This window comes from Neophocaena asiaeorientalis, unplaced genomic scaffold (genome assembly GCF_003031525.2).
Source record: "Neophocaena asiaeorientalis asiaeorientalis breed wild unplaced genomic scaffold, Neophocaena_asiaeorientalis_V1.1 scaffold704, whole genome shotgun sequence".
Taxonomy (NCBI): Eukaryota; Metazoa; Chordata; class Mammalia; order Artiodactyla; family Phocoenidae; genus Neophocaena; species Neophocaena asiaeorientalis.
The window spans coordinates 167,931-194,785 of NW_020175050.1; the positions used below are offsets into that span (position 1 = coordinate 167,931).

General features: G+C 37.1%; 1 protein-coding gene across 1 annotated transcript in view; it reads left to right on the forward strand.

Moving 5' to 3' along the window:
• Positions 1–26,855, forward strand: part of PDE10A (phosphodiesterase 10A) — a 108,934-nt gene that overhangs the window by 76,507 nt on the left and 5,572 nt on the right. The window contains exon 17 of the mRNA XM_024763635.1: positions 24,023–24,134. Within this exon, the coding sequence (XP_024619403.1) occupies positions 24,023–24,134 (112 nt within the window). The remainder of the gene's footprint in view (positions 1–24,022; positions 24,135–26,855) is intronic.

The following is a 26,855-nucleotide window of genomic DNA, read 5'->3' on the forward strand; positions in this document are numbered from 1 at the left end:
TATTTCGTTATTTGACAAGATTGCTGACAATGTATTGTGAAGGTCACTAAAATATGAATTAGAATTTAAACTGGTCACATAGGAATGGGTACTTTTAAAGGGAAGTCATTTTCCAAGAGGCCTCTCCTTGAATTTGTCACAGTCCAGCGTTTGGTCATTGACCTCACAGACTCAAAACAAATGAAGATGGATTCATCAGAATCCAGATCTTATTAACCAAGCCAATGTGATTGATGTATAAAACCTGCATTCCATTTTATTGATCTGCAAACATACATTCTAGTTATAAGCATCAGAATATTGGCATTCAGCGTGGTCACAATCCTTCAGGAAGCCAAGTGGCAATCCAAAGTTGGTTTGAACGTGGGGTCAGAACAGAGAGAATGAGGTTCCTTAAATGTTCTAATGCATCAGGCTAAGGTAGTTTGATTCCTTTTTTTCTGAGAAGGTGTGACTTGCCCGCTGGATTCAGAAATGTGTCACGTGTTTTCATCTTGCACCTGTCCACCCATCTGTCCATTAGAGCTCAGTCCACTGGCTAAAACCCCTCTTGGCCTTGCCGGTGTGTAGGTGGTTACCACCAGCTTTTCTTTGTAGGACTTTCCTTTTGCTGTTTCCATGTCTGACTAGGTCCATCTTAAGCGATGCCGTCTTTATCTTTAGATTTGGGAACACTTGTTTATTTGTTCATCCTAGTCTTGCTGAAGTTGAATCTATTCTTTTTTGCTCAGATGCTTTGTGTACCTCCTCTGTGATCCATTAAGGTACTGATCATAACATTTCTTTCTAGAGAAATCTGCTTTCAGTTCTAAGAAGCAGTTCACTCAGGTACCCCAAACACAACACATTAGGTCTACAAATGACTAGAGACAGACACATAATAAATAAAGTTGACCTCTTCAAGAATATGGTCATCAGAGTTTTTACGGGGAACCTTCTTTGAGGAAAAAAATATACATCTTAATTTTACAGAGGGCAGTCTGCACACATTGCCAGCACCCTCCCAGGGTTGGCAGAAGGGTCAGTGTCATGCAGGACAACACACCCTCTTCTGCCTGCAGCCCAAGGGATGCGTGTGATTTACAGTCTTCACGTCTGTAGAAACGGGAGTTTGTCCGCGGTTCTCTTTCTTATGGCAATGATAAGACTGGAGAAATATGCGCTGGGTTAAGGTATCCTTTGGCTTGCCGAAAACTATGTGTATACATTGTTTTTAAGTTATAAATAAGAGTCATGTAAGTAGTAACAAGTTTCTTGCATATGATTTTAGCAAAATGATTACGATAATAGTATTCTTATAAAATAGAAAATTTAAAAATCTAATTGCAAGTAATATTATACTTGGTGCTTAATGCATATGTACATGTTAGTGGTGTATACTGTATAGTTATGATGATTAAATAATTTTAAAGGTGTTGCATATTTGTTTTAAGAATTCAAAGAGTGCAGGTATATATACAAGAAAAACAATAATAGAGTCGTCCGTGGGTGTTCGTTCCCGGAGCCCCTGCAGGTACCAGAATACGGGTATTACGTCCCTTGTATAAAATGGCCCTGGACGATGAATAGGGTCACTCTTCCGTCCGCACAGAGCGGATGAGAGACCCAGGGGTCCGCTGGGTCCTGTTCTGCAGAACCGATAGAACCATGCATTCTCCTCTGTTTATTCTAAGCTGTTTATATGCACAAACATACATCTTTAAACAAAAACGTGATTACAGGCCTTCCTCGGTATCCACAGAGAATGTGTTCCAGGACACCACCCGCATAACAAAATCAGTGGATGTTCAAGTCCCTAAATCCCTTCGTCGGCCCTCAGCCCTCGTATCCGTGGGTTCCGCCTGTACAGATTCAAGCAACATAGTACAGGATCCGAGGTCGGTTGACTCTGCGGATGCAGGACCCACAGATGAGCAGGGCCGACAGTATACCAGATGCTTGCCTAGTTTTAAGAGTTATGTGACATCACGTAGTATGGAGGACTAGCTAAAGGCTCACTAAACCTTCCTCCTATTGATAAGATGTTTCTAGAATTTTGCACCATAAATAATTCTGCAATAAACTCTCATAAAGTCATCTGCTGTCCTTTAAAAATATATATCACATTGCATACGGTGCTAGAAATGTAGATACATGTTAAATTTTCTAAAAGGACGGTAGAAATTCACACTTCTCCTCACATAGGGTGAAAGCTGTTTCTCTTTAAGTATGCCATTCTCTGACAACTCCCTGCATTAAAGATCTTTTCATGTTTGTTGACTTTGTTCCTACTTCTGTTTGTTCACAACTTTTGTGTAATTTTTGTTGAATTCTTTACTTTTTTTATAAATCAGTTTGCATTCTATATTTTTGTTAAGGATGTTAACATTTTCTCTGTTATATGTTACAAACATTTTCTTAGGTGCTTTTCAAAAGTTTTATTTAGATTTTATTTTAAATACAAAGAAATTTAATTTCATGAAGCCAAATCTTTCATTTGTTTTTATCAAATCTGGTTTCCTGTCTTGCTTATGAAGACCTCCCCTATCCTCAAAGTAATATAAATTGTACTTAAAATTTTCTTTGCATATTAATGCTTCTGGAGTTATACTTTTTATGAACATAACTTTATTTCTTCCTGATGGGTTGAATCAATACCATTTAATTAACAATCTATTTTCTTCCACTGAATTGAATTGAAGTTTCATATAAACTGAAATACTTCTTTGGACTCCTTAAGCCATGTAATTGTTAATTATCTAATCCTCGACTGTGATCATACTGTTTTGATTATTGTAACTATGTTGAAACTTATCATACATACCTGGTAAAGTAATCTTAATCTCTCATTTACTTTCCGAAAATTTCATGGAAATTGTTACTTAGTAAATGCATTTTTTTATATTTTTATAAGAAAAATTTCAAACTTAAGAAAAGTGGAAATTATACTAAAATGTATACTCATACCCACATTCAAGAATTATTAACATTTTAACGTATTTTTTGCCTTTATTTTTTGACTGTGCCACTTCCTTGTAGATTATAGACATCATGACCCTTTATTTCCTTCATAGTGAATACTTAAAAAAGAAAAAGGATATTTTATCGTGTTTGTTTTCCATTAAAAATATCCACATTGGGATTTTGATTGCAGTTATATCGCATTTATTTCTTCACTTGTAAATGATAGTATATTGGCTTCTCATCCAAAAGCACTGGCATGACTTTTTAGTCTTGGATAACATTTTATATAGTTTATTTACACAGATCCTATCACTTTTTTAGTTAAATTGTACTGGTCATGTTATACATGTTATCAGTTGTGAATGTGTTTTTTCCAGTTTTTAATGGAAATACAATTTCCAGTATAAAAATAGTTATGAATTTTTATATATTTCTCAATTTTGCTTCATGTTTTTAGAAACTTTGTTATTAGGTGCTTATACATTTGTGTATTTGTTATGTCTTCTCTATGATTTATCCTCTTGTCACTATGAAATTCTCTTTTTATTCTGGTAATACTTCTTGCCTTAAAGTTTTCTGTGTCTAATAGCCACACCAGCTTTCTTATGCTTACTTATTGGCAGGTCATATTCTTTTCCAATCCTTTACTGTTACCCTATCTGCATCCTTATATTTTAAATGTGTCTTGTAATCAGCAGTAGTTGAGACTTTCAGTGGCTGCTTCCTTTGGGACTGTCAGTTCGTTTGCCTTTAATGTAATTATATTTATGTTTGTCTCATTATCTTGTTTGTTTTCTCTTTAACCCTTTGTTCTTTGTCCTTCCTTTCCTGTCTTCATTGGAGTTAATGAAATGTTTCCTTTGTTGTTGTGTTCTGTATCTTCTATTGGCTTTTATTGTTACGCTTGTATGTTTTCAAGTGGTTGCTCTTGAGTTTACATGAATCTGCATTTTTCAGTCCACCTTGAATTAATATTACTCCATTTCTGTACAATGTAACAACCTTAAAAAGACAGAATCCAGTTATGCCCAGTTTTGTCTTTTGTGCTATTGTTGTTAAATATTATACTGCTACATATGTTGTATACACCACCAAGGTTGCTAATACTTTAAATTAAATAGTTAATAGATTATTAAAGAATTTTTTAAAAAGAAAAAGATAATCTGTCATATTTTCTCATATATATACCATTTCCAATGCTTTGCATTCGTTTGTGTAGATCCAGATTTCCATCTGGTAATTATTTTACCTCAGTCCAGACAGCAGATTCTTTCAGCCTTAGTTTATCGCCTTTATTTTGGCTTCACTTTTCCAAGATATTTTTGCTGGACTTAGGATTTTAAGTTGACAGGCTTTCTTTCAGCATCTTTCAAATGTTATTCGGTTGTCTTCTGACCTCCATCTTTTTCTTTTGTCCCTGATGAGAAGTCAGCAGTCATGCTTCTTGTTATTCTCCTATATGTAGCATGTCTTTTTATTTAAGATGTTCTCTGTATCCTTGGTTTTTCAGCACTTTGTTTATCATGTACCTCAGTGTCCTCCTTGTATTTGTCCTTCTTGAATTCCTCTGAGGTTTCTGGGTCTCTGGGCTGCTGATTGCAGGAAAACGTAGTAAAGTTTTAACCATTTTTCTTCAAATATTTTTTTCTGTCAACCCGTCATTTTTCTTCTGCAACTCTAATTACACATATGATAGATCACTTAATACTGTCTTACAGGTTATTAGGGCTCTGAACTGTTTTTTCAGTCATTTTTCCTCCCTGGGCCTCCCTGGGTAATTTGATATGACTCGCCTTTAATTTCAATGATCCTTTCTAATGTTCTCTCCAATCTGTTGTCCATTCCATCCAGTGATTTATTTTATATATTGTGTTTGTCAGTTCTGAGATTTATTTGGGGTTCATTTTTATAGCTTCTATGTCTCTTTTAAAATTCCTGTCTCTTCACCCATTGTATCCAAGTATATATTTTCCTGAGATTCTTTAGTATATCTATCAGTTACTTAACAATGCTTGTCTTCATTTCCACCAACTGAGTCCTCTGTGGGTCTTTTTTTTTGTTGACTTTTTTTTTTTTCTGAGTCATGGAACACATTTTTCTTTTTCTTTAGATGTCTAGTAATTTTTTAATTTATATGCTACGTTGTGGATAATATGTATTCTCTGTTATCTTTCTGGATCCTGTTATCCTTCTCTGAAGATAATTGACTTTTATTCTAGTGGCCAGTTAAATTTCTCATGGATTATCCTAAATTTATGGATATGTGCCTTAAGCATTTTTTGTGTGGTTCTGTTTCTGTTTTGGCCTCGGTCCTTAGGTCCAGCCAAGGATTTGAGGGGAATATGAATGCGTATTTGGGGACTATCGCCTTTGTGGCTCTCTCCTTTCCAGGATTTTTCTCCTCAAATTCCATGTGCTCTGACAGCCCAGATACTAACCTCTCCACCGTACTGTGACTTTTGGGGGGCCTCTAAATGTCTCATACCCCAACTGAGCCATAATCTTAGCAGAAAAGCTAATAAATGTGGATTATGCCCAAAGGTTTTGAACTCCTTTCAGTTTCTGCCTGCTTTTAGGTACTCAATTGCCTTCAATGAGTTGTTCTTAAATTTTGTTCAGAATTTATTCCGTCATTACTAGAACTCTAAAAATGTGTTTTCTAGCAATTTTATTATGTTTTCTGTGTCAGTTGAAAATATTAATCTCTTGGATTTTCTAGGCATACTTTCACATCATCTACAGTTAAATATCATTTGTTCCACTTTTCTGATATTGATACCTATTTTGCTTTCTCATCTGACTGTACAATTAGAACCTACAAAACAGTATTGGATTATGGTGATAAAGCAAGTATATCTAATATGTGTTTGATTTTAATTGTAGTGATTTTAGATTTTAATTTTTTATGTGATTTTTTTTGGTAAATTATTTTCATCTGGTATGAGTTTTCTTCTTCGTTTCTTGTTTGTATTACTTTTTATTAGGAATTTTATCAAATTCATATTCAGATGTCAGTGATAATATGATTTTCCTAATTTCTGTTACTGATTTCTTATTTTATTAATAGATTTTTAAATTTCCTAATTTTGTGCTACCACTGAGTTCCTTGTACTCTAGTTTCTCATGGAATTACTTTTTTAATATACTAAGGAAATCAATTTTTGCTTTTTTTTTTTTTTTTTTTAGCAAGTTTATGTCGAATCCATTAATTGACATGTAGTTGTTTTTCTGTATGGTATCATAATTTGCTATTAAGATTATGAGAGTTAGGAAATTAAATTTCTCTCTGGTCTAGAAGGGTTTAAATAAATAAAGATATCCATTTGGGGAAGCTTAAATTATATTTATTTGTAAAACCATTACAGTCTGGCACATTTTTTTAATGGAAGATCTTTAACAAACTTTTTAATGTCTTTTGTGGTTTGAGGTAATTGTTTTGTTTTGTTTTTTCCATTTTATTTCACCTCTTGGTCAACTTATTTTGCTAGAAAATCATTTTTCCTTTAGACTTTCAAATTCACATAAAATATTTACACAAATTATTCTCACTTAAAATGTATTTATCTTACTATATCTGTAGTTATCTAATTTTCAATATTTTTATTTCTCCCTTTGTTTCTTAATCAAATTTGTCCTTTCATTTTAATTATTCCTTTTTTACAAACTTTTAAAAAATTTATCATTTCTTTCTTGTGTGTTTGCTCTTTCATTAATTTTTTTTTTTTTTTTCGGTACGTGGGCCTCTCACTGCTGCAGCCCCTCCCGCCACGGAGCACAGGCTCCGGACGCTCAGGCCCAGTGGCCACGGCCCACGGGCCCAGCCTCTCCGCAGCATGCGGGATCCTCCCGGACCGGGGCACGAACCCGCGTCCCCTGCATCGGCAGGTGGACTCCCAACCACTGCGCCACCAGGGAAGCCCTCTTTCATTAATTTTAACTTTTATTTTTATACCTTCTTTGTACCTTAGTTGTTCCTTTTCTTATTTCTCAAATTTCATAACAAAACATGTATATGTATTATTATCTGACTACTAATTGAACTGTACCCTGCAAGTTTTTGATGAAGCATTATTCTTTTTCTTAGTTTTTAGATAATTTTCATTTCTGTTTCCATTTCCTCATTGATGTGGAGGTTAATTTAAAAGAATTTCCTAATTTCCAAATACTTTGGGTATTTGCTTACTTTTTGTTTTGTTTCTAAGGATGCTACTTTGGATCCTTAGAAAAGGATCCAAAAGAGAATATGACGTATGAATTCTCATATATATCTTCTAATTTTTTTATAAGATAAACGAGTGATTAAAGCAAAAATAGTAATTGTACTAAGGTGAGGTTTATATCATATGTAGAGATTAAATATATGAAAATAATAGCACAAAGAATGAGGGGTACATAGAATTATAGCGTTATAAGGTTCTTATGTTTGTGAAGGGTGAGAGTGAAGTGCTAAGTGGAACAATATTAACTTTGTGTGTGTGTTATAAGTATGTATATTGTAATGTATAGAAACCATGAAAACATAAAAGTATAGCTTTTTTTAAAGAAAGGAAAAACGAGTCATAAAAAGTACATTTTATCAGCCCACAATGCAGCAAACGGAAAGCAAATATGAAGACAGTAGACATGAACCCAATCAAACTAACAATTAAGCGTAAATGGATTAATACCTCAATTGAAAACCAAAAATTATCAGACTTGATAAAATAACAAGACTTAATTATATGTTATATAAGAAATACACACTCTAAATAGGAAGACTCAGATAGGTTGAAAGTAAAATGATGAGAGAAGATATACCATGCAGACACCTTAAAAAAGCTGCATGGCTGCAGTAGTATCAGAGTCGTTTTGAAGGCAGAATACTGTGAGCCAGTAAGAGGGATAATTCACCATGACAGAAGGGTCAACACATAGAGAGAAATAACACTGCAAAATGTGTGCGTGCACCTAATTAACAGAGCTGCAAAACACATGAAGGAAAATCTCACAGAACAGAAAAGGAAACTAAACAAAACCATAGTTCAAGAGTTTTACATTTTTCTTTAAGTAATTTATAGAGCAAGTACATAAAAATCTAAGGCAAAGGAAAAATCGACACTGTCAACAAAACCTATTTTATATATACTGAACACTAAAAAATGACTACACATTCTTTTCAGCTGCACATGGAATATTTATAAGATAGACTGTGTGCTGGTACCTAAAATAAATCTCAATAGATTTCAGAAGATCGGATTCATAGAATATTTTTTATTGTGATGGAAATAAAAATCACAATAACCTATGTAGAAAAGCCCTACGTATGTGGAAATTAAACAACACACCTCTAAATAACTCATGTATCAAAGAAGAAATAACAAGGGAAATAGAATATTTCAAACTGAATGTTAGGGAAAACAAACTCACAATTTGTAGGATTCAGCTAGAAGTTTATTTTTAAATGCCTGTGTTAGTCAGTGTTTTAAGATGACACCTTAAGCAGCTAGAAAAAGAAGAGCAAATTAAGCCCTAACTTGAAATGAATAATCAAGAGAGGAGCAGAACAATAAAACGGAGAGGAGCAAACAACAGAGAAAACCAATGATGCCAATAGTCGGTACCTTGAAAAGATTACTAAAATGTATAAACCCCCAGCAAGACTAAGTAAGGGAAAAGGAGAAAATACCAATCACCAATATTAACAGTAACAGAGAGGATATTGTTACAGAATATGGGCAAAAAGAGGCAGTAAGAGATTATTATAAATAATTTTATGGTAATTTGAAACAGTTAAAAATGGAATAATTCCTTGAAAATTACAACTTACTGTACTGAACCAAGATGAAACAGAAAATCTGAATATCCCCTTAAAGAAATTCTATCCTTAAACAGAAAATTCTCCAGGACCTCATGGTTTCACTTGTGAATTCTCTCAGACATTTATGGAAGAAATAATATCAATCTTACACAAAATGTTACTGAAAATGAGACTACTACTTACCACTTTATTTTATGAAGCCTGAATAGTACTGATACCAAAAGCTCACGAACACATTACAAAAACAGTAAATTGAAGATCTATATTGATTGACATGTATGCACTGCTATATTTAAAAGAAAATGCCTTTCCATGAAAAAAAAAAGATCTATATTCCTCATGGACATAGATCCAATTCATAACAAAGTATAACAAATTCAGTCACATATTCAAGAGACAATATAACAAATGGATTTTATCTCAGGAATAGAAAAGTGGTTTAACATTTGCTAATTAATATAATTCACAGTAATGGAACAAAGAAGAAATACCGTATGATCATCGCCAGTGCATTATGCTGAAAATAAGTAAATAAATCAACAAATAAAATTAGAAAGGAAAAAGTAAATCTGTCCTTATTTTTAAATCACATGCCATCTACTAAAAAATTCCTCAGGAATCTCCAAAAAAATCTACTAGAATTAATAAGTGACTTTAGCAAGTTCACATGATACATTTAAAAATTAACTTAGTTCATATATGAATATTAATTGGAAATTCAAATTAAAGCAATTCCATTTGCAATGTCATTTAAGAAATAAATTTAACAAATGATATAAAGTCTCTTAAAAAATAAATTTAACGAATGATATAAAATCATTTAAAAATAAATTTAATAAATGATAAAATACATAACATTTCCTGAGACAAATAAAGAACACTAAACGACTGGAGAGATGTATCATGATTATGAATTGCAACACTCAATATTGCTATCGATTCTCTACAAACATTCCTCCAAAACTGCAATTCTAGTCAGAATATCCACAGGCTACTTTTTGTAGAAAGTGACAAACCGACCTCAAATTTATCTAGAAATACAAAAGACCCAGAATAGTCAAAGCAATTTTGACAAAGCAGAGACAAATTGGAGGACTTATACTACCTGATTTCAAGACTTACTATAAAATAACAGTAATCAAGACTGGGTGTATTGGTGTTAGGGTAGACAAATTGGGACAGATTACAAAAGACCCATTCTATGGTAGCCTGTTGATTTTCAGCCAAGGGGCCAAGATAATTCAACTAGGGAAAGGATAGTCATTTCAACATTGCTTTTTAATTACGGAGGTTTCAGATGGATGATAGACTTAAATGTAGAAGCTAAAATTATAAAATCTTTAGAACAAAACATAGGAGCAAGTCTTCATGACCTTGCATAGGCAAAGATTCCTTAGCACACAAAAAGCATTAACCTTCAGAGATGTCCGTCAAAGGGTTCAAACTGTCAGTTATGAGATGAGTAAGTTCTGGGGATCTAAGGTACAGCGTGGCGGTTACGGTTAGTGACACTGTACTGTACGCTTGAAATTTGCTAAGTGAGCGGGTCCTAAGTGTTCTCACCACACACACACACACACACACGGTAACCGTGTAAGGTAATGAATGTGTTAATTAACTCAGTTGTGGCGATCATTTAACAATGCATACATATGTCAGATCATCACATGTACAACCTAAATATATACAGCTGTTTTTGGTCAGCCATGCCTCAATAAAGCTGGAGAAAACAAAACAGAAAAGCACTGACCTTCAGAGAGACAAACAAATGATAGACCGTCTTCGTCATATTAAAAACTTACGATTTTCAGAACAGCTTTTAAGGAAATGAAAAGACAAGCCACAGAACGTGAGAAAATATTCTCAATATTTATGTTTAATAGCAGTCTCATATAACTCTTACAACTCAATAATAAGACAAATAATCCAAGTAGAAATTACATGAAAAAATGTCCTTTTCAATTTATTTAAGAAAAAAATGTGACTTACTTTAAAGGAGATTAAGTATGTTAGTAGAGATGCTATCGAGTGAGATACAGTATGGGAAGTGTACTGTCTGACATGGGAGTGTGTTGTATCAGAGGCTCTTGAGGGATCGGCCAGTAAGTAATGGGAGAAGGGAGCAGAGACACCCAAGGGAGACACCCAATTCCACAGCTACAGATTCGGTACCTTTCAGTGCCAAGCCTGGGGCGAGTGCTGGGTGGGCAGCAAAGAGCCAGACAGCCCCTGGCCCTGCTGTCCTGGTCCTTCCAGTCTAACGGGGAGATGGATGCGTCAACTAAAGAACTCTACAACGCATTAAAATAAACTTGTGTTCTAGAAAACTCTTATGGGATGAATTGTGTCGCCCCACAGATTCATAAGTTGAAGTCCAGATTCCCAGAATGCGACAGTATTTGGAGATAGGGCCTTTGTAGAGGTGATTAAGGTAAAATGAGGCCATGTGGGTGGGCCCTAACCCAACATGACTGATATCCTTGGAAGAAATTTGGACAGAGATGTGTCAGTGGGGAGACCATGTGAAGACACAGGGAGAAGATGGCCATCTGCCAGCCAACAAGAGGAGCCTGGAAAAGATCCTTCCCTCATGGCCCTCAGAAGGAACCAACCCTGCCAACACCTTGATTTGGACTTCTGGCCTCTAAAACCGTGAGACAATAAATTTCTGTCATTTAAGCCACCCAGTTTGTGGTACTTTGTTACGGCAACCCTAGCAAACTAATACAGAAGCTTAAGTGAGTTTTTGTCTTCTGCAATCAAAAGAGCCCAACTGACCCTGGGAGCAAATAGTCTTGAGTTTGGAAAGGCACGAGCCTGGCCAGGCCTAGAGACTTCACGGGTCTTCCTGGGGGTGGAGTGGCCCCCGCTGTGCGCCTGTTTGGCTTCATTGTCACCCCCATCCCCACTGCTTCCTCACCCCGGCCCACAATCCCTCCAACCCCAGACACTCATCGGCCCCCCTGGGTGGGGAGTAAGTGGGTAAGGAGACTCCTGCCTCACCCCTGCCCGGTCCTGGCCTCCCTGATATTCTAACCCTGATCAGCTGTCACAGTCCTGCAGGAAGGGCTGGGTTCACTGCCTGGAAGAGAAACTCCAGGGATCCCACTTTCTGCTTCTGGGGATAAACGGGTGGAGTGAGATTCTCCAGCCCTGACTAATGCGAGGTTTCATGGAGAAGGGAGGTTGAGAGAGTCATAATGACCATACTGAAGAGCAGTTGAGCTCTTCCACTGCAGCATTACCCGGAATCAAAACCTGCACGATTTGATTCTGTTTTCATTCGCAGCTGCCGTGAACTAACACCCAGGCCATGGGAGCAGGGTGAGTTCAGTTTGTTTGGTAGGATATGCTGTCTGAACCCATCTGGGCCTGGTGACTTCTGTATTGGAAGATTATTAATTATTGACCAAATTTCTTAAATAGATACAGACCTGTTTGGATTGTCTATTTCTTCTTGTGTAAGTTTTGGAAGATTGTATCCTTTAAGAAATTGATTCATATTATCTAGGTCACCAAAGTTGTGGGTGTAGAGTTGTTTATAGTGCTCCTTGATTCTCCTTTGAATGTCCATGAGATCTGTAGTGACGTCCCCTTTTTCATTGCTGATATTAGTAATTTGTATTCTCTTTTTTCCTTAGTTAGACTGGCAACAGGCTTATTGCTTTTATAGATCTTTTCAAAGGGCCAGCTTTTAGTTTGGTTTATTTTCTCTGTTGATTTGCTGTTTTCAATTTCACTGATTTCTGCTCTAATTCTTACTGTTTCTTTTCATCTGCGTATTTGGATTTAACGTGTTCTTCTTTTTCTAGTTTCCTGAAGTGGAAACTTAACTTTTTAATTTTACATCTTTCTTCTTTTCTCTTATATGCATTTAATGCTGTAAATTTCCTTCTAAACACTGCTTTCACTACATCCCACAGATTTTGTTAAGCTGTGTCCTCATTTATGTTTAGTTATCAATATTTTAAAATTTCTCTTGGTTTCTTCTATGACCCGTGTGTTATTCAGAAGTGTTTTTTAATCTCTAAGTACTTGAGGGTTTTCCAGCTATTTTTCTGTTGTTGATATCTAGTTAATTTCATTGTTATCTAAGAGCATACATTGTATGATTTCTGTTCTTTTCAGTTTGTTAAAAAGTGTATTTTATGGTCTGGAACATGGTCTGTCTTGGTGAATGTTCCATTTGAGTTTGGAAAGAATGTGTCTTCTGCTGTTGCTGGATGAAGCCATCTACAGATGTCAGTTGTATCGTTGATGAAATTATTGGATTCAAATATGTCCTGATTTTCTGCCTGCTGGACCTATCCAGTTCTCATAGAGGTGTGTTGAAGTCTGCAACTATAGTAGTGGAGCTGATACACTTTTCCTTGAACTTTGATCAGTTTTTGCCTCACATATTTTGAGGCTCTGTCGCTAGGGGAATACAGGTTGAGGACAATTATACCTTCCTGGAGAATTGATCCCTTTATTCTTATGAGATGTTCCTCTTTATTGCGGGTACCTATCCTTGCTCTGAAGTCTGTTCTGTCTGAAATTAATCTGGCTGCTCCCATTTTCTTGTGAATAATGTTAGCCTGGTATATCATTCTCCACCCATTTACTTTTAGTCTATATGTGTGTTTATAGTTAAAGTGTGTTTCTTATAAACAACAAATATTCAGGCCTTATTTTCTGATCCACTCTGATAATCTCTTTTAATTGGTGTATTTAGATCATTGACATTTAAAGTGATTTTTGAGATAGTTGCATTAATATCTGCCATACCTGTTACTGTTTTCTATCCTTCGCACTTGTTCTTTGTTCCCAATTTTGTCTTCCACTTGTTTTCTGCCTTTCGCACAAGGGCTTGGACGCAGATATTCACAGCAGCATTATTCATAATATATCTAAACCAGAAGCAGCCCAAAGGTCCAACAACAGTGAATGGATAGACAGTTTCTGGCACTTACTCAGTGGAATACTGTACTATTCAGCGACAAAAAATAATTAGAAACTACAGATTCATGCAGCATCATGAAGAAATCACACAGTCATTATGTTGAACAAAACAGTGCCTACTCTATGAACACATTTTTACCAAATTCTAGAACAGGCCAAACAAATCGATAGTGTTAGTGGTTGCGGTAGAATTCGGGCTGGCAGGTGTTGGTGTTGGATAAGGGATATTGAACGGGAAAGGGCAGAAGAAGTGTCTGGGTCATGAAAATGTTCCCTGTCATCACTGGTCTGGTGGTTGGACTGTATACATTTTCATACTCGTTGAACTATATCTTTCAAATTCATGCATTTAATTCCATGTCAGTTACACCTAAGTTAAAGTATGAGCACCAAAAATGTACAATCTGGAAGTATGATTCTGTGATAAAATATGACACACTTTTGTTTCAAGTGTTTTGTTCTTAAACAAGGTAGAGTATGTCAATTATATCAGTAGGCCTTTAAATGAAATCTTTAAAAAAAATTAAATAGAATGGTCCTTAACTCACCAAATGAGATCAAATCTCATTTCTGTGGGGTGATGAGGAGTTGATGAGCTCATAGAAGCAGTTCACAGAATTCTGCATGGTACTGAGCCAGCTTTTAATCTATTTTAGTATTATTAGTGAATTCAGTATTCACGCATTTGACACGGCTTTGTTGGCCTTTCATAGATTTTCTTGTGAGGATTCCATAATGATGTATGTAAGAAATTGCATAATTTGAGCCATTCTGCGTTGTCCTAGGAAATGGTAGACGTGGAGTTCAGCCACAGGGGGATTTTACAAAGGCTCAGGGCTGCCCTCGCTGTGGGAAATGTTTATCTCCTCCTTTCTATTTTCTAGAACCTTCACTACACTTGAGTTAACACAGACGTCATTCCCCCTGTGACTAGGGTACATATTCCACCACCTCTGTCATAGACACAGGTTCGCTCCAAATGTTCTGTACGTGGCATCGTCTGTAACTTGACAGCTGTTTCTCCAGTGAGAGTTGCAGTTTGCGGAGATAGCTCCATTGAGCATGGTACGAAGTGGACAGATACTGTCTCCAAATTAGGCTAGTCTTTACATCTAGCTCCTTGTTTTCTTGCTCTAGCAATTTCTGCTCGAAAGAAACATGGCAAGGGCTCTCTCTCCTGACTCTGCTGGTGCATTCACGGGGCAGGTGCCTCCAGGGCTGGCTGGTCCACATTCACAGTAGCCGGGGCTTCTCTGCATATGGTTTAAAAAGGATGCTTCTCCAAAGCTGTTTTCTGTCTATTAGTTAATGTGCAGTCTATAAGCTGGAAATATACTTTTGAATAAAGTTTACTATGTTATTTTACTGTCTATCTTTGCTTGACAGTGTGGTATCCTTCTTTGATTGTGAATTCTTGTTCTCTTTCGGGGACCCTGTTCCAGCAGCACTTTCTGGTGCAGGCGTTTACTTCAGCCCACTGTTGTTCTTCTCCTCTTACGTGAATATCCAACTTAGTTTAGTCTGTTTTATACCTTTAATAAATTATTTATCTGGTATTCGACTTTTTGTAGTTAAATATATGATTATATTTCTTAGAAGAAAATTGTTAAGAGATAGTCATTGTAATTGCTCCAATAGATAGTTAATAAATGACAGACATGGCCTCTCCCTTTATACCTGGAATTAAGACTAAAACACAAAAGATGCTACCGTTCGTCTGAGGACATCAATGGCAGACTTTGGCCAAGAGTGAAGTAACCTAATATCTAGGGAAGTGCAGCCTTTATTTAAATTAAGATTCACTATATTTCTAAACCATAAGCAGAGAGATTAACGTCGTACTTACAAGAGCGTTTTATTTAGCTACATGTGCCTATCCACGTTAAGCCTAAAAATGTTTAGATGGATATTTTTTCTTCCCTACCAATTATTTGGTAAAAATTAATATTTAAGATTAACATTTTTCATAACAATTCTCAAAGTACTGATATTATCTTTATTTATTTTGTGATATTTTTGTGTTAAAATCAGGGTGACCAGACTCCCTAGTTGGTCTGGATCATTCTCAATTAATACCTGTTGTCCTGATATAATTAATATTAGTGCTCACTTTCACTCTCAAAACTCTCTTGTCTCAGACATAAATTATAATGGCATAATGTCCTGTAGAGCATAATCAGAGGACAGAATGTCACGTGATGGAAGTAATTACATTCCAGGCTTTTGTCCACTTGTTGGGCCCAGAGCTACGGGTAACTGTGGCGCTGCTGAGCACGTAGGAGGGTTCAGTATTTGTCGAGCAAACAAATAATCCAAAATGACAAAAAATGAAGAGTGTAGGTTTCATAATGTGATCTTGTATTCTTATTATATCTTCAGTGGCATTTTGTGTCCTGGTAATTTGCCAATATTTTACATGTCCTGATGAAGCTGGAAATCTGCCCTTCCTGGCATCCAGTCCTTTCTGAAAAAGGACAGTATCATGTCAGATATCTCAACTCTCTGGGTTTTTTTCACAAGTATTCTCTAGAGTATGACAGATGATCATTTTATATCAAAAGATATAGTGTATTCTGAATGAAGCCAGACGGCCGCATGTGCATTAAGTGTTTTATCAGTTAGGAAGGCGTTTAGTTTACAAAAGATAAATCCTAATGACTAGTGTCTCAAAATATAAGGTTTTATTTTTTATCCTATTGTAAAGAGTCTGAAGATAGGTAGTTGCTGGCTTAAGTTCAGCTGCCCAGTGATGCTTTCAGGAACCCAGGCTCTTTGTGTTTTTCTGCTCCCTCGTCCTTGGCGTGTTGGCCTCTTACTTTTGGGTCAGCTGGACTTTACACAGATCATTCTCTCATTTTATGGCTCTCTCAGTCTTTGTTCCACTCGGTCTGGAGCTGAATGTCACGTGATCTCTTCATCATTGCTGGGAGTCCTAATATTCTGACACTCCTTCCCTACCTTTTGTCCTTACCACTGGTCCTTGCCACCTGCCCTTGACATTTACTATTATGACTATTTTAAATTAACTTTTTATTTTATACTGGAGTATAGTTGATTTACAATGTTGTGCAGCGAAGTGATTCAGTTAGACATACACACATGTGCATTCTTTTTCAGATTCTTTTTCTCATATAGGTTATTACAGAGTATTATATTGAGTATAGCTCCCTGTGCTATACAGTAAGTCCTTGTTGATTATTTTATATATAGTAGTGTATATATGTTAACCCCAAATTCCTAATTTATCCCTCTCCCCCTTAACTTGACATGCCCTTAACATTGACTATTATGTCTTGTATGTACTTGACATTGTAGCCACAACTGTGCTTGAAAATATTAGGTAATTTTCTTATTTTCTATTTTGAAAATGAAGCAACCAGAGACCAGATATGTATGAAAGTCATTGCCATGTGCCTTTCAAAATCAGATGAGTGACTCACTTTTACATTAGACATACATACAGTTTTATTTTCACAAATATCTCACATTTAGTAATGAGTATGTTCTTTAAACTTTTTAAATAACAGAGCCTGCCAAGTGATTTTAGGGCCCCAGAAATGAATTATTAGATCAGCTTAAATCTCATTTATAAAAGGGGACTTGCTAGTGACATAAAAGATGGAGAGGAGGAGAAATAAAGTACACCAAAAAGAGAAACAGAAATTGTAAACTAATTTATTCCTTCACTGAAAATGTCCTTCAATACTCTTTCCCTAACCACAGTCAAACCACAGTTAACCACAACTAAAATGAATGTCACATTCGGAAACCAGCTCTGGACTCAAGGCAAAGGGTAGCTTAGTTTTTCCCTGAAACAACTAGCTGTCCCCTTTTGACAAAAACTGAAGAGAACATCCATAGAAATCAGAGCACTATTCTTGAATTACAGCATCTTTCTTAACGGAGGAAAACGTATAGTCTTACCTAAGGACCACTTAACAAACATTATACAAGATCAAATGTTTTTTAAGTTATGAAATCAAGTTAAAGTATCCTTTTAAATGTTAAATGACAAATATATGAGTTAGTAGTAGCTTTTATAATTTTTATTTCCATGTATTTCATGTTGGAATTGCCTTCCTCAAACATGTATTTTAAAAATCAACTAAGTGCAGAATTTTATCCTTGAAAGCTTTCGGAAATAGATGAATGAAAATGTTTATTCTCTTAATCTCAGGGAATATTTGTACCCTTCAAAGACATTCCTTTGCCACCGTTCTTCCGAAGTCTTTCCTTAATTTAGATTTAGGTGCACATCAAAGAAAGGGTACGTTAAACACCTGACCAATTCTTTAAACAATTCAGAAACAGAGCTAGAAAAGATGTACACTTTCACACGGCTACGGCTCTGTACTTTGTTCGTGTGGTTTCCTTTATTCTTAGACCGTAATGCAGTTTCCTGTAGCATTTTGTCAACGTGACGCCAGTGATGTGTCTTTACCTGCAGTAGTAAATGTACGAGGGCCTCGTTCTGCTAGGTATGTGTTTTATGTTTCAGCCGAAGAACTTGAAATGTAGGGAAACTACCTTCTAGCGTGAAATCACTGATGTCTTCACTTGATTTAAAGTAATACAGAGTTGCCCGTGTTAGGAGGTCAGAGTCATCAACTCTGGGACTCACACAAGGATTCTGTTAGGCAAAGAAATTTTAAGTTAGAATAAGTTTTTAATAACAGCACATCCCTCTGTGAGACACATTTGCTCAAGACTGATTCTGCATTGACAGATCATTTCGTTTTCTCTCTTCTTAATGGTGTTTTTCAAAGAGCAACACAGGGTTCCACAAAAATAAGAATTGAGAACTTAAATTTTACTGAGTGAGATCATCACTATAGCATGATGATGTTTATATTAAAGAGTTATTATTTGTGTCTTTGGAAACAGTAAGATTCTAAAATCTTATCTATGATTTTGGTTCTGCACCTGTTCAAATAATATTCTCAGAATCTACAGCATCCTTAGTCCAGTTTAATGTCTAATAAATTCACCAAAATAGGTCATATTATGAGAGAAGTGCAGTAGTTTTTATAGACATGATTTCAGTTACTCAGTACAGTGAATTAAAAGTCCTTGAAGCTAACTTTTAAAACAAGAAAAAAAAAATCATTAAAATGATAATTTAAGGGAAAACGGATTTAACCTAGTCTCTTTTCACATGCTATGTATGACCTAATTTTAAAATAAAGGGATTAAAATAAGGCTAGATGACAGTTTCTAAGGAAAACATCTACTTGTATAACCCCAACAATTTCATTTCTTTTTATGGCTGAGTAATATTCCATTGTATATATGTGCCACATCTTCTTTATCCATTCATCTGTTGATGGACACTTAGGTTGCTTACATGACCTGGCTATTGTAAATAATGCTCCAGTGTACATCGTGGTATATGACTCTTTTTGAATTATGGTTTTCTCAGGGTATATGCCTAGTAGTGGGACTGCTGGGTTATATGGTAGTTTTATTTCTACTTTTTTAAGGAAACTCTACACAGTTCTCCATAGTGACTGTATCAATTTACATTCCCACCAACACTGCAAGAGGGTTCCCTTTTCTCCACACCCTCTCCAGCATTTATTGTTTCTAGATTTTTTGATGATGGCCATTCTGACCTGTGTGAGGTGATATCTCACTGTAGTTTTGAGTTGCATTTCTCTAATGATTAATGAAGTTGAGCATCCTTTCATGTGTTTGTTGGCAGTCTGTATATCTTCTTTGGAGAAATGTTTATTTAGGTCTTCTGCCCATTTTTGGATTGAGTTGTCTGTTTTTTGATATTGAGCTGCATGAGCTGCTTGTAAATCTTGGAGATTAACCCTTGGTCAGGTGCCTCATTTGCAGATATTTTCTCCCAGTCTGAGGGCTGTCTTTTGGTCTTGTTTATGGTTTCCTTTTTATTTAACCGCTTGGCGCCACTTTACTGACCTGCTCTAACAGTTACAGTTAAGACGCTTCCTGATAGAAGTCTGGTCTTTGATCAGCTCTTTCTATATGCACACTCTAAGATAAGCAGGACGTGCATTTGTTTTCTTTTTTTTCTGTTGTTTTGGTGACAATCTTGTGCTGGGTCCCCAGAGCCTAACGGCATAGGTTTTCTTAGATTAGTAGAAATGTTGGCTTTAAATTCATTTTTCTATTTCTGTGCAATTCAATATTTAAATGGTTCAAATTTCAAATGTATTTTTCCGTGTGAACAACGGCTTCTTAGCTCCCCCTCTGGGCTACTCCCATGTGCTGGGCGGCCTCCTTTTGGCCCCCAGATCCACTAAGCTTGTCTTCCACTTTGACCCCCAGGGGCAAGTCACTCAGCTCCCTTGCCCTCCCTCCAGCTTCCATCTGGATTCAGCCATGGGTGGCATTGACAAGAGATCAGAGGGCAGGAGGAGAGAAGAGTTGGTGTGTTCGTTCCCCTCGCTTCTTCCTTGTGGGTCCCCGGTTTAACAGCGCATCTGGAGGCAAGACCTCAGGCCCTTGCTAGCTGTCCTTCGTCCCTCCAGGCCCAGGGTGGGAACCTGCCCACTATCACTGGCCTCGGTGCCTTACTATTCCTTGGTTTCCCTCCAGGCCATGTGAATAGTCCCTTCAGTCAATCCTCCAATTCTCCTGGGTATGTCGTCTGTTTCAGGTCAGGATCCTGGCTGATATAACCTTGTATTGAAGTAGGTATTAAAGTTACTGTGTTTTAAGACTGGGCTATGTTTCTAAATTTTTGTCCCACTTAAAGACTTAGTTGGTATGTGGGAGGTTGCAATGAGGTCAGAGCCTAGTAAACAGTGAGGGTAGAGAATCAGAGGTACTGAGTATTACATTTCCAGCTCACTGTGGAAATCCAGCCAGCCTTTCAGTCTTCTTGAATTCCAGTTATTCACACAGTGAGAAATTGTAATAATAATCATATGAGAATTCATTCTTTATCTTCACAGTGCTACCTGAAATCTTTTATAAAGTTGCTTATATGTTTCATCTGTGTGGTTCTACTTCTTTTCCAATAGGACATCGTATCCTCGGCTAACTAACTTTACAGAGTCTGTGGCATGGGATGAGGGGGCAGTGGCGGAGAGCTGGGGCTTCCTTTTTGGCCACCAGTAACTCACCTGAAATCCTGCAGGCTGTGTGGTTTCTTTTCTCTCCCTTTTGTAAAGTTCAGTGATTCTGTGATCGTGGGATGTGGGAAGAGAATTTTAAAATAGGCTGGCACTGGGAAGGTGGATGTACGCACTGGCAAGAGGCGCTCACTTTCAGGTCGGAACCTCTGCTCACCTGTGACAGGTCCTGTGTTTTAAGTTGCTCTACCCGGTCTGGGATGATGCTGGGGGGAAAGACAGGGAGAGAGATGTCTCTTATTGTAACTCCTGTGGATGTTAACGTATTTCAACTTGGCTCTGCCTCTAACGACTAGAACCCTCCTACTTTTTTTGTCTCCACTACTGTCACCTTAATTCCAGCTGCCGTCCTTGCGCATCTGGACTGCTGTGTGTTCTCCTAAACGGCCTCTCAGCAACCTCCCTCCCCCTACAACGCTACAGTTCATCCTCCTCTGGGCAGAGCTGAGGGATCTTTTTAAAAGCGTGTCATGTCGCTCTTCTGCTCTTCAGCTGCCAGCATCTCACCGTCAGACTTGGTCCTGGCTTGTCTGGAGACTTAGCAGCGGCCTGGCACCTCCTCGCTCCTGCGTTTCTGCCAGACTGGCTTTCTTGCCGTTCCTCCAGCACACCTCACCTATTCCCATGTTAGGACTTGTATGCATACTGCCATCTCTACTGGACTCTCTCTCCCATCTTCATATTTTTGCCTCTCTTAAAATATTTATTTATTTATTTGTTTGTCTGTTTGCACTGGGCCTTAGTTGCGGCACATGGGCTCCTTAGATGCGGCATGTGAACTCTTAGTTGCGGCATGCATGTGGAATCTAGTTCCCTGACCAGGGATCAAACCCGGGCCCCCTGTATTGGGAACGTGGAGTCTTATCTTCCCTGCACCACCAGGGAAGTCCCCTAAAATATTTTTTGTATAGACTTGTTGAGTGAAAATCTTTATCTTATTTTCTACTTCTCCCCATTGGAACATTAGTTCTACAAGAGCAGTGCGTATTTTGTTTATTATTTTCGCCGTGCCTGATACATACAGGCATTCAAAACTTTTTGGAATAAATGGATGTAGTCAACCGCCCCCCCCCAGAAATTACCCCCGTAGGAACCATCTGTTCAAGATCATACCAACAGCACAGTTGGCATAAACTCCATCCCTTTCACAGTTGGTTATTGGAATGCATTACAAATTAGGTCTCTATACCATTAGGTCTATATTCCACTCAGAGAAAGAAATAAAACAATTCCCGTTCAGGTTAACATTTCTGGAAAACCATGACCATCTAGCTGATTTGTCATGGAGAGTAAAAAGTGAGTAATTTTTATTTACTAAAGGCATTTAGTACAAATTTTCTTATCTGTCTTATTTTTTACTTGTTTGGTTAACAGTAAAATACTCTTAAATTGTTTTGTCTAAGTAATTTGATAGTGAAATCTAAAGGATAACTAGGTTATAAACTTTTCAACCCTAGTAGTAGTAATGCTGCCTACAGAATCATATCCAGTGAGAAAGTTGGCTCCACGTGCTTTCCAGTGCCCAGTTCTATTAACATTTTTTCATAGATTTACGAGATAAGAAAGCTTTTTTGAGATAAAGCTTATTACAATATTTAGCCAAAAGAAATAAATGCTGATTTTTTTGTGTGAATGTAGATTGAATGAGATTGAATTATTTCTATCTCATGAAATAATTATTTGTTAACAAAAGAATAGGGTTTTTTTTCATGTTCTATTTCTGTTTAAATGAATTTATCTGTTGAGCAAACAGATAATATACTTGTTGCTTTAGAAGCCCAAATCCAGAAATAAATATTCTTCTTTTAAACCACAAAGTGCTTAGGAAACTACCTCATCAAGAAACCATGGGTTTTCCTGATCATTTTAAGGGATTTGCATCTTCACATGGCATCTGTTTTGGGGTCACAGGATGGGTACATGTAAGTCTCATTGATGTTTTTAAAGTTATCTAGGCTTCCCTGTTAGAGACATGATACCCTTTTGACATGTGTCCTTAATGAAAAGTAAAGTCGTAGAAGATACCATTTAATTAGGCTAGTGGGCTAAACGAAATTGGCTGATGGGAAGTGAAAGAACCTTAAGAGTGATTGGCATCAAAGGAACCTGCTTTAGGGAACACCACTAAATCAGAGACTCTGCCCACGTGACAGACAGATGCTCTTACTATGCTGTGGGCCTGGTGGGCAGGCTCAGGACCCAGGGCGTACTGTGCCCACAGATGGGGATTGTCTGTGCACCTCCAGGAAATAAGGCGGCCTTGAGTAGCAGTGGAGTCCTCAGACGCATTAGAATTTAGGTAGGAGCTGGAATTATGGCACCTTCTCACTTGTTATGTGGTTTTGTGTCTTTCTCGATGATTTTCCTTTTGTTATGTAATTTGCTTTGTAAACGTTAATGTCAGTAATATTAAGAGCTCTTAATAACTTGTACTTAGTGCCACCATTAAGTGTAGACTTCATTTAGGGTGACCTCATGTCACTAGACCAGATGCGTTAAAATTATAGGGGATATGTCTGTTTGAATTCTTTTAAGCAATTTTTATCTTTCTCCAAGAGGAAATATTAAGCCAAACCATATTTAGAATAAAAAATCAGACCTAGAACACATAGTTGTGAGTGCAAAGCAATTGAAAAGAAAACTCCTTTCAGTTGGAAAGTTGGAGCTTGTAAAGTGTTTGGAGACATCACATTTCTCTGCTGGTGGGGAGATGGGAGAGAATTCTGGGAATCTACATCTGCTCTGGCCTTGTCTTGAGCCAGTTATACCTTGAAGAAATCATTTCATTTATTTGCACCTCAGATTTTCCTATATAAAATGAAAGGATTGGGACTTTTTTCTTCAAGGTTTCTTCTCACTCTAAATTTCCAAAATTCCACGGAAGTCAAAATCTGGTTTGTGGCAGTAAAATACAGCAGGGGATTTAGATGGTATCAGGGCCATGCCCACATAATATTTTATTTCAACAGTAACAGCCAGGCAGCAGGAGCACAGGATATACTCTTCGTGGAACTAGGGACAGCAGTGACTGATGTTCTTACAATTAAAACTACACTGTTCTTTAATTCTTTATTTTCTTGCCTGTTAGCTGTATCTGCTCTCTAATGCTATCGTTCCCCCATCGTGAAGCGATGCCCACTTTAGGCCTCACTCACTCCTGAAAATACAGAAGTCTTTCCAGTTGTTCTTATAAATTTGCAAATGCTGCAGTGACCAGTTTTATATTATTGTGTTCTAGAGACCGTGTCATTGGTTTGATGATGACTGCCTGTGATCTTTGTTCTGTGACAAAGCTGTGGCCAGTAACAAAATTGACGGCAAATGATATATACGCAGAATTCTGGGCTGAGGTACGTCCTTGATTTTTATATGAACATAGATAATATCAAGAAATGAGAAACAATTGGGAAGAAATTAAATATAAGGATAATTTAGTCACAGTATCTTAGTTGCTCATGTTGCTGGTTACTTAAAAAAACTATTGTTTAGCATTTATACAGGTATGAAGTAAGAACAGTCATTCTTGTTACATCTGACTTGAATATGTGTGTAAGCTCTCTGATCTCCACTGAAATAGTTCAGGAACTGACTCCCTGAACAGTAGTGCAACAGTTTTCCTTATTTAATAGCCAATCTTTTGTCATCCATCCAATAAACTGTATTAGGCCATCTCCTTTATGGCAGCCACTGGAAACCGTACTAAGAGGGACCCACGATATCACGGGCTTTAAGTGCCTGCAGCTAGAAATTCGAGAGACTAATCACGTTGTACCGTAGGAACTGAGATTATGTAAATGTACCAAATGGTCAATTCAGCTGAAATTATGAGTTCTGTAGGATATGTGGGATGTTAATCCATGAATTCCTGACATGTGAAACAACCCTGTGAATTACTTTCATGAATACCTTTTCTAGACTGAATTATCCAAATTATCAGAAACATGTGTTTACTCCTTGATTTGCCATGAGTAAGTAGAATATAATTCTCTTATTCAAATGAATCCACAAATACTTAGATCCCTGCATATTCAAAGATTACGGAAAAAAAACCTGTAAAGTGTTTGTGTACCTCATTTGTTCTGAAGAAGTAAAAGTAAATTTGGAGGACAAAAAGTTCAGTAGTTGATGGTTCAAACCATGAACCTCATCCATGTAGAAGAGTGGATGTAAAAAGTAAAAAACAGTAAATCATTCAGCTAACGATTAGTAGAAAGAGTCTATAATGTTGATCTGTCTTATAATTGTAAACCCAAAGAATTTTTGTTGGGTGAGGACCACGGGCCTTGAGTTGAATATACTCATGGTGTTATTTCTCAAATACACAGTGCATACATTGTGTAAGCATCCTCTTGCATGTTTTTTTTTCCCTTTATTTTATTGTGTGTGTGTCAAAATCTAGTTACTATCAGACTCAGGAAGATTGTTTTTAGATGTACATGTCTGAGCTGTAATGTTTGACTTTATTATCACAGTCAACTTAATTTGTATGTGTGTCTAAAAGTAGTAACCTAGAATTAATTTTATAAACACCACATAAGAAAACTTGTCTGAAGCTAGCTTATTGTTTTGCAAATACTTTTATTTATTTAACTGTGACATACTTCATACCATAACAACTATATCTGTATTCTAAAATACGAATCGAAATGTGAGAGACGTGTAGACTTTCTCCCTTTCTATTCCCCGTTGGTTAAACAGTCCACCGGGAGCGATTAGCTGCCAGTCTGCTCATAGATGACGTCTGCAGGGAGCTCCCGGGGTGGAAACAGAAACGTAATCACCCAGTCTTGCCAGTTGATCTCCTAGACGTTCATAAAGTCCACGCTTCTCACCTCAGCCCCGCACTCTCTCCCACTTCTTCAGAGCTTCACCAGATCCCGCCTGGGTTACTGCAACATCTAACTGGGTTCCTTGCCTTTATCTTTGAAAATCAGTGTAAGAGTGATTAACAGTATAGTCTCTGGTGTCATGTTGCTTGAGATGAAATCCTTGCCTTAGTACTGAGACGGAGCCCTCAGGCCAGTTCTCTGACTCATCTCTGTGCTTCGGTGGCCACGCTTGCCGGTTCAGGACGACTTTAATTCTGTTTATGTCAGTACCACACCTCCCGTCTTCCATCTCTCCAGGCTGATATGATAAAGATGAAAATCACGCGCTCGATGCAGCAAGCCCTCTGCCCCTCCAGGCTCGCCCACATTTCAGCCCCTCTGTCCTCTGGGTCCCTGACTGTGCTGTGCAGTTCCATCTGCCTGGGGCTCCCTCCCTCACCCCTGCAGCCCCTCCCCCTTGAGCCCCAGCCACCCCTGTGCTCCTGCACACACGGTCCATGGTGTCCCGTTGTTTTCCTCGTCAGCATCAATCCTTATTCGGGTACATATTCAAATCACTGCTTATTTTAAATCTTTTTATATGTTGGGCTTGTGAAATCCTTGAGCAAGGGGCCTAGTTATTTTCATTCACTTAGGACAGAAAAGAAAAAAAGCTTGAGAACTACTGCTGTTCATATTTAAAGCAACAACACCAGAGCAAACTCTATACTTCAAGTGCCTTTAGTAGTCAAGGCAAGTGTCTTTGTCCTGTACACAAACATTCTTAACAAGGGTTATAGTAATTTGTCTCTAGACCTTATCTTAGCACATTCAGGGTGGTTTTAGTTCTGTGCTTTGGATTTCTGAAAACAAGCACAATTAAAATAATTAAGAAACGTGAGGGAAGAGTGTGAGGTATTCAGGAAAAATTTTAACAATCTTTAACCTTAAAAAATAAATAAAAACAGTAAGATAATTTTTAAAATCTATAAAACGGGGACAATAATATCTAACTCATAGTATTTCATGAAGATTAAGTGAAATAATAGTACAAGTTGCCTAGCCCAGAGCCTGCGATATCATACATCTTTAATAAACATCTATAATTTTTAACCTCTATGCTGATGTCTAGCCAGTTATACTGTATCTTTACTGACATGTTTTAGTAGACTATTGTTTATTATTGATGTATCAATATTCCTCTTTAAAGCCTAGCTCCACCTGGTGCATTGCATGTGAAAAATCATCTGAAGAAGTGAGATA